This window comes from Hevea brasiliensis, chromosome 7 (assembly GCF_030052815.1).
Source record: "Hevea brasiliensis isolate MT/VB/25A 57/8 chromosome 7, ASM3005281v1, whole genome shotgun sequence".
Classification (NCBI taxonomy): Eukaryota; Viridiplantae; Streptophyta; class Magnoliopsida; order Malpighiales; family Euphorbiaceae; genus Hevea; species Hevea brasiliensis.
In genome coordinates this window covers 10837162-10845970 of record NC_079499.1, presented here as the reverse complement: position 1 = coordinate 10845970, position 8809 = coordinate 10837162, and the positions used below count along the sequence as shown (strand labels likewise).

At 34.5% G+C, this 8809-nt stretch overlaps 1 protein-coding gene and 1 long non-coding RNA gene across 2 annotated transcripts; one reads left to right on the top strand and one right to left on the bottom strand.

Annotated features, from left to right (window-relative positions):
- Window positions 1-740: 740 nt before the first annotated feature.
- On the top strand, window positions 741-1568 carry LOC131181654 (uncharacterized). The gene is made up of 2 exons (XR_009150150.1): window positions 741-1095; window positions 1306-1568. It is a non-coding gene; the product is annotated as an uncharacterized LOC131181654 (long non-coding RNA).
- A 1670-nt stretch (window positions 1569-3238) lies between these two features.
- LOC110650659 (vacuolar protein-sorting-associated protein 11 homolog) lies at window positions 3239-8146 on the bottom strand. The gene is made up of 6 exons (XM_058149984.1): window positions 7948-8146; window positions 7576-7804; window positions 6552-6725; window positions 6054-6377; window positions 4193-5965; window positions 3239-3840 (listed from the first exon to the last, which is right to left on the bottom strand). The coding sequence occupies exons 2-6, from the start codon at window positions 7795-7797 to the stop codon at window positions 3451-3453; spliced, it is 2883 nt and encodes a 960-aa protein (XP_058005967.1). The 5' UTR covers window positions 7798-7804; window positions 7948-8146; the 3' UTR covers window positions 3239-3450.
- Window positions 8147-8809: the final 663 nt, after the last annotated feature.

The following is an 8809-nucleotide window of genomic DNA, read 5'->3' as shown; positions in this document are numbered from 1 at the left end:
TTTAAATTTATTTTAAAATTATTTAAAATTTATTCTCAACTATACGAATCCGTCACAAATTCAATTATTATTACTATTGAAAAAATTTCAAACCCGTTTAATTTTATATATTTTAATTAATATTTTACATAAAAAATTATTTTAATTAATAATTTATATTTTAAATTTTTAATAATTTCATAAAATATTTTAATTCCATTCTATATAAAATAAAATATATAAAAATTTATAAATATTATTATAAAAATATATATTTTATATTTAATTAAGTATTTATATAAACGAATTCGGATAATGAATATCCAACATGTAAAACTCGAATCCGAACCGAACTCATCACAAGTATTATTTTTTAATTCCGAATTTATTTCAAAACTAATTATATAATACCCAAACTCATCTGATTAGAATTAGATCGAAAGTATCCGTAAAAATTTGATATACTGTCATCCTAACCACATCCTTATCTTCACCCTATGTTTCTTTGTCTATATGTATGTATATATAAGATGTGAACCGATGAGCAATGAATTTTAGATTGATAATACTGAAATTGCTTTATAAAGTTATGAGATTATGAATATAAATTATGGTAGGAAAAAAATAATTTTAATAATTTAAATAAATCAAAATTATTAAAAAATGTAAAAAATTTGGGAAGTTATATCACTGGTCTTGAAGATTTTTTGGTGAGGAAAACTGATAGTATATTTGTGGTCTCAGATCATCAGGGGGATAGAGTTGGTTTGTCAGAACTTGAGTCGAATGGGTCCATAGGTTGGAAAAGCTCAATTAGCTAAAATCGGAAAATATTGATGCATAAGATTGGTCTTGAATCAAAGCAGGATGAAGCCTTTTGAGCCATCGGCAAATGTGGCCACATTGCAAGAAAGCTTCCATTAGCAACCAATCAGACTACAAGCCCCACCAGTCTGCTCCCTTCTTCCATCCTTTCTTTTCTATTCTTTTTAATCAAGTCCCAAACCCCAAGGTTACAAACTTCCAATTGAAACCCTTGCAACATGCCAAAACCAATTTGAAATGACTAATCACAGAGAAGTGCCTCCAAACAAGATACACACCAGCCACGCAAAGGTATTATCGTTGCAATTACTTTTAAAAAATTAGCATAATTTTATAAGAACACGAATTCATCATTATTTACATCTGTGAAAGTATTATCATTGCAATTATTTTTAAGATATGGTCGTAATTGAAATTTTAGCAATTAACATTATGTATTTCTCCTAAAACTCAATTGGGATTGGTCATTTTTCCCATCCCATAAAACTTTTATCGGTGAAGCTTATTGCGATAGCGTGCAAGAGGACTCAGGAAGCTCCATTTTCCCTTCAGTCTCTGAAGACTCAGGAAGCAATTGAATAACTGCAAAATTTTCCAAAAGCACAAGGGTTCTGTGTGAGATGTATGTAGGGCAATATTTAGATTTTTCAGTGGTGGATGCATGCTATGCCACCGAAATCATGTTGTAATTTTTTTAATCCCCAGAGTTAAATGGACAAAATTTACAAATAGTTTGAGATGAATTTTAATTAGGTTTAAGATGAGGGATTTGAGTTTTCTAATATGATTTCGCAAGCAAAAAGAACGAGAGAAATTCATGCATGGTGTCAAACAAGGTGAAGAGGAAATTAAATGGTTGGAAGGAAAGGCTGCAATCACTAGGTGGAATTTGCATGGAATTAATTTTTCTAAATCCCGTAGTAATTAGGGTTGCAGAACACTATAAATAGGGCCTGAGATTTGCACACATTTAAAGATTTTATTAAAGTAAATTATAATTTAGTTCTTAAAATTTGATAAAATTTATAATTTAATTTTTATATTTTAAAAATCTAATAATTTAATTTTTAAATTTTGATAAAACTTATAACTTAGTCTCATTAAAAATTTAATTAAGTTAATGTTAATTTTAGCAAAAATTTAAACCCATCATCAAAAATAAAATAATTAGATTTCTAATCCCGACATAATCAAAATTATTGATTAAATAGTAATGCAGTGATTGAATGCTAGATTCATAATAATAATAATAAAAAAAAAGATTCCTTTTAAAAGTATTTTATGTATAGAAAAAGAAAGTTTGAATGCCAAAAGTGGAAACAGAGGACTTGCTCACAACTGATTTTAGGGTCCACAAACCTATAATATAATCACCAAACATTTGATTGAACTAATTAATTAGTGACCAACCACCTTCCTGAAGGCCAAAACAATCACAAAAGTGCTTACAGACAGCAACTTCATTCCTTGTTTGGATTCCCACATTATATGCAGACATAGCATACCAGCAAAGGAGCAGGTGAAAATTTTAAAGAGTAGGCCCCATGGACATAAGCAATGAAAACCATAACCTTAATTCCAACAGCTGTGAAAGCTGTTACAAGCAAAAAACAATTAATTTCTAGTCCACAAGTTGACATAAATGAAGAAATTTAACCCCAAAGTGGAAAAAAAAATGAACAAAAAACCCTAAATGTAGCCATTGATATGCCTTAATATTGCGTTGGGAGAAATCAAGCAACAAATGTTCAGAATTAAACCATGGCACAAGTATGAACATATCATACCCCTCAGTATGATGTTCCTCTCTGGGAAAAAAGAATGCAGATGATAAGAATGGATGCATCTCTTAGTTTATATGTATATTTTTGGTACCCTCACATGTATGCATGGTTGAGTGGGCAAGGAGCTGATATGATGAGAACTAATATCAAATTTCAAGTGTGGTCATGAATTAGAGGCCTTTGCTAATTAAAATTTTAAGAAAAAGGGTTTCGATAGCTCATGAACAAGGCTTTTTCGAGTTGAATTAGACTGAAAAAGTAAATAAAAGTCTAGAATTTTAGTTTTGACTAGGTTTGGGCTTAGACTCAAGACCACAGGCTAAAGCTTGCTCTAAAGCCTCACAAGGCCCACAATTTGGACCATGGAAGTGGTCAAGCCTTAAACTCACTCCGAGGCCCATTCGGCCACCTAGGGCTAGAGGTGTGGACATGGCTCTTACCATGTCACTCACATGCCCAAAAGAGCTCAAGGAAGGTTGAAAATATAAGGGGAAAGGTCTCGCACCAAATGGGAAGGAAGGCCATAATTTTATTTTCAGGGTGACAATGTTGTTTCTCCACTTTTGTGGCGAACTCTCAAGCACTGGAGTAATGTTGGAAAAAATAATGCTAAATAGATTGAGGTCAGGACACGTCGCTCACACTTGGTGTATTCCCAAGCATTTGTTTTTATTTGGACAGAAAGCTCAATTGGGCGAAACAGACCTTGGCTGATCTCATAGCAGAAGCATAGCATTACAGCAAAGAACAATTATAGATCATTACTATCCTAGCTACGACTAATTACCAAACACCATTGAGCAGAAAAATGCAAGACGATGCATAAATTAGTAACATGAAAATGAGCAACACTCAAAATACATCAGAACCCACTACTGGAAGATATACTGCTTGATCTCTGAGTGCCTGTAGGGCCATTACTGGTTTTGCTAATGATTCCTTTTCCAAAATACTCAGCAATCACAGAAAACCCGTCCTTAGAGCTCTTCACTTGCTGAAAAAATTGATCGTCATCTCTGGAAGTCTGCTCCAAACTTCTCTTCATTTCCAGAACAGACCTGTACTCAGGAGCGCACTCAGGACATTCCTTTTCGTTATCACCAAGGCAACGCTGATGGAATGAATGCATGCACATAAAGTGTACAGCAGGAAGATCAAGGGTGAAAGTGCAAGCAGTGCACTTGCTGAGCTGAAAGATCCTTGCATTAGTCCTAAGATCCTGAATTTCTTTTCTCATTGCCAACACATCCTCCTGCACAGTTTAAAGATCGTTGGATTAGTTCTTACTTCCAAAGTAATAAACACTTGAGGTTTTGAATGAAGTAAACATCTATACCATTTGAAGTGTGAAGAAAGAAACAAATATAAATTATTTTGTTCTGTCCATTGTCATTGAGAACCAAAAATTTAGTTAGTGGTTCTATAATGATTATTAGAACTTAGAAACGTAACACATGCATAACAAGTGAAACAATCCCCAAGCAGAATTGATTCAAGACAAAAAAGCCTCAAAAAAGCCCCGAGTATTGAATCATAGCTACATTTTACAATTGATTGGTGGGATTAAGCTATAAAATATAAGTTGCAAAAGAGTGCATTACAACCTGATACTTATCAATTGCTCGTCGATCCTCTTCAATCAGCTTTGACTCTTGTTCAAGTTTCCGAGCTATATAATCCTTGATGACAGAGAGTGTGAGGCATGGATTTCTGGACAAGGTCTGAAGAACAATAATAGGAGGCAGGATGTCATCTCTTTCTATATAAGTCAAAACTTCCTTGACTTCTTTGGAGCAATCTTCTCCCAGTTCACCAAAATATTTCAGCAGATCTGCCCATAGAGATGGGTCACCTCCCTTACCTGAATCCCCCAGCCTTTTGCAGCACGCAATTAAACCCTCATGATCATGAGCCTGCATGTAGCAAGCAATAACCTCTTTATATAGTTTCATCTTCTCATATAGATATAAAAGCCCTTTTTTAAATCCATTCATCTCACATAGAATTATAGCAAGATCAACATCATAAAGTGGATTCTCCAGGTCAGATGGCCATGCACTCTTAAGCAAGCATAGTCCTTTCTCACGCCTTTCTGTGCTATCTTTTTCCTTATTTGTATCTTTGTGATTGGCAATTAATTTCCCATTGGATTCCGCTTTTGATTTCCTAGGCGCTCCTGATTTTGCTCTGAGAGAAAGATCTATACCATTGCTAGCTTGTGATATTGATGGAAAGTTCAAATCGTTAGACAGGTACAGTTCCAAGAGAGTATTGTTAATTTCTATTTGAGCAGGAGGGTCCTTTATCTGGTCAGTATATTTTTCAAGAAAATCCATAAGAGACTGCGGGTGATGCATGAAAATGTTGAGAAAATCAACAGGAGATGGCAACATAGACAAGTATGCACCACTTGAAGATTCTCTCTTTGCTGAGTCCCCATCCTCAGTACAAAGCCTCATGAGTATTTCAATTGTCTCAACTGACTTGTGCTCTATGAGAATTTTACCATATTCTTTCACAGTAACACCAGCCTGACTTGGTTCAAGGCTTGAAATATACTGCAAGGCCTCATCATATCTACCAAGGTCTTCAAGTAAGATCTTTAGATACAGTTCATGCCTCCCAGCCTTCTTAGCAACATACATTGCATGCTCATGGTAATTGGCAGCACGGCACACCCTTATTGCAGTCTCCACATCAAACTTATGTTCCCCAACACCATCCTCACTTTTAATAAATACATTCAGCTTGTCAACATCTTTCAATTTGGTATAGCAGTTTAAGAGAAGAGTAGTATGATCTTTAGAAGCAAGACCCTTCTCGTGTAAATTTTCCAAGTAGTTTGTAAGGTTGTATATTCTTTGTGCGTCCAGAAACTTCTGTATCACATATGAAGGTTCAAGGTGACCAATAGTGTTGATGTACTGGGCCATAGCCTCATCATAATCCTGTTTGCTATATAGATGATCTCCATATTTCCTAAGCACTTCTGCTGTGGCAGCAGCATCAGCTTGCTGACTTTGAACAAGATTGATTGCCACGGTATAAAGATTTTTCTTGAAGAGCATATCCAGCTTGCTTTCCATATCCTTCTCCCCAATACACAAAGCTGATTTGTCAGTTAGTATAAGTATTATGTTACCCCATTCACAAAGCATGTGAGAAACTTGTTTCACTGCTAGACTGTGGGCTATTAATCGGTTCTTCAGGTCATAAACATTGAAAGTATCTTTGCCACTTCTTTGATCTGCAATAACGCATAAAAGGTAACCACGAAACCACCCTAGGAATTTCTTCTCTCCCTCAAATGCCCAACAGGGACCACGCCCATCAACTTCATAAAAATAAACAGCTTCAGGTCGACCAATTATTAACTCCTGATAATAAAATATGTAAAAAAAAAAATGATAAACATTTACTGAGCAACATAAGAATTGCAAGGTGAAGAATTCCCAGGCTCCTTACCGAGCGATCACTCATTGTTACACTATTGACATTGCTTCCTATCTGATCTAGTGTTTGACGCCTGGGTGGTTGATTGTGCAAGCTGAACAAACTCACAGAATTCGGAGTTACAGCAAATAACTGAAGGGCTTGACCGTCCACCCTGAATCCAAGACCCGTAATGGATGCATGGCTTTTGTCTGAAATATTATCCACCTGAAGCTTGAAGCGCGTGATACGTTCCCTCGCAATGTCCCCTTTGATGCAGTAAATGCACCCATTGTCTAAGCCAATAGCTATGAGCAGTATCGGTGGAGCTTCCTCTAGTACTAAAAAGGATGTTATCTGCGGCATATCATAATTTCCATATTTCTTTTAAGATGCATAGAAAATCAGAATCAAATATTTAGCAAGGTGACCTTTTGCTATGCTAGTTTTGTCTAAGTCCTTGAGATGGCACAGAGCAATTAAACACAGGAGCACATAAATTATAAGAAATTGAAGAGTAGAGATCAATACCTTTGCTTGAGGAAACTGATTAGTGAAAATTCGCAGTATCCCAATACAATCAGGTATAGATGAGCTTGTGCCCTCTGGCTGCATCTTATCAAGGTCAAAAACCTTGAGGCACATGGCAGATTGCTGCGGAGATATTTGCTCATCCTCCCCAATGGTCACAAGGAAGTTGCGTTGCTGATTCATCCCACATGAAAAAAGGGAAATAAAAATGAAATACAATTCCAGCCATGATTTAGCTTTAATAGATGCTTGATGATACGAACGTAGTTGAGAATTTAGTAATGAAATTATAGGATTAAGATCTTCTTTCTACATTCTCAAATACAAAACTTCAGATTTCATCAACACTAAACATTAAGTTTGATTTTCTTAGTAAAGAGAATATAAACAATATTGTAATGATAAACAAATCCTACCCGTCAATAGAAAGCTCTTCTATTCAAAGCTTCCTATAATTTAGCTACATTTTTCTCAACCATCAGCAGCAAAACATTCTAAAATATGAAGCAAAACCAAAAACTAAATACTGAGTGTCCAAAAAGACCAACAATAAAAGAGTAAACTCATTTCAAAATTGAATTTCAACCCAAATACTGCTTTAACTAAAATAAAACTTCCATTCTTTTTAATGCATTGGAAATTTTTGAAAGGAACAGATGTTTCAGGGTTAAAATAACTAAACTTTTGCACAATGAGACAAGAACTTAGACACTCGACCAATGGCTTAGGATCAAAGGCTTCAATTTCCATTTCTTCAATATCAGTTTTCACTTCTTCATGTCATTACTAGATGGTCCTCTTCAAATTCAGTTTTTTAGCTTGCAATTTTGGGATAAGTATATACATTCGCTTCTCAATTTATGAACATTTAAAAGCAACCTAACAGGAAAAGAGGAAAAACTTCAAACCAGAAGAATCGAAACTTATTCCTCAAGCTTGCTAAGAAAGCAAAATTAAGCTTCAAAAAAAAAAAAAAAACATTCCTTTTAACAACGAAAAATAATTTGTAAAAGAAGAATCATACTTTGAGCTGCTGGAGAAAAAGGACGGAGGAAGAATGAGCTGGAAAGGCGAAATTGAAGTTAAGGCCTCGATCGAGTAAGCTGACGGTGCCGTCGTCGGAGCCGATCACCACTTTACCTCTGCCGCTGGAGCAGCACTCGATCTTTCCACTAACGTCTTCGGGAATCTTGCTTTTTCCCCCATATTTCTCCTCGAAAAACTCGAATTTCCTCCACTGATACATCTCTCCTCTATTGAAACACAGCCGGCGAGAGAGAAATTAAAAGAAAAAATTATGAAAAATAATGCAACAAGAATTTCGAGTTCTAAACTATGGATCGTAAAGCTTAAAGCGACAGTGATCCAAAACGGAAACTCCATCTCTGCAACTTACAGTGGAGATCGTATTGCAGTCAGGAAGGTGCGAGGGAAAACAGAAAACGACAATGCGTTTGATGTGATCTTAAACGATGTCGGTTAATGCAATGGTCTTTCTTTAAGGATCTAATCGATATATGGGTTTCGCGCAAAATCTTTATAGTTCAACTGATGACTCAAATTGGGCCAAACTTTCGCTGTCTACTCAGCAAAAACCTTTGTTTTGATAACAAGATTTAATGAAAGAGTGTCTCCATGGAGAGTTTAAATATATATTTTAATTAAATAAAAATATTTAATTTAATAATAATTAAATTTATTTTTATATAATTTTAAATTTATATTAGATACATTTTTAATTAAATATAAAATTTAAAAAAGTGAGTTAATTAAATTTTAAAATATAAATTTAATCAATTTATCTCGAATTCTAGCATATGTAATTAGCGCACCGCATAAAGAATCAATACGATATTTTAAAAATTTATAATTTATTTTTTAAAATTTATAAATAAAAAAAAAATAATTTAATCTTATTTCCATATGTTTTTTTTTTTGTAATATCGTTTATTTCTATGCTAAAATTGGTGGAAAGAATTATGTTTATTATTTGTATTGATTTCTAACTTCACCGAGGAAATTCAGATTTAATTATTTTGAAAAAAATAATAATCGACACGTAGGCGATGAAATGTCTGCATCCTACAGGATTGCAACAGAAATCCAACGGCGGAGGATGATTGCAGGATGGATAAGATTGGTGTGAGGATAAGGAAGCAAAAAAAATCCCCAGCTGCTTGTGTTGCTGTTGTTTTGTTTCTGAACCACATGTTGTCTGGAAAAAGCTACAAATGATATGTGAAATTACACGTGGACTA

Bases quoted from the DNA above. Each gene is read 5' to 3' on its own strand.
- LOC110650659 (XM_058149984.1), bottom strand. From the start codon at position 7,797: ATGTATCAGTGGAGGAAATTCGAGTTTTTCGAGGAGAAATATGGGGGA. The intron at 6,378-6,551 runs GTATTGATCTCT...GATATGCCGCAG, and splicing joins ATCAGTTTCCTCAAGCAAAG to ATAACATCCTTTTTAGTACT. The intron at 5,966-6,053 runs GTAAGGAGCCTG...TTTTATTATCAG, and splicing joins TAACAATGAGTGATCGCTCG to GAGTTAATAATTGGTCGACC.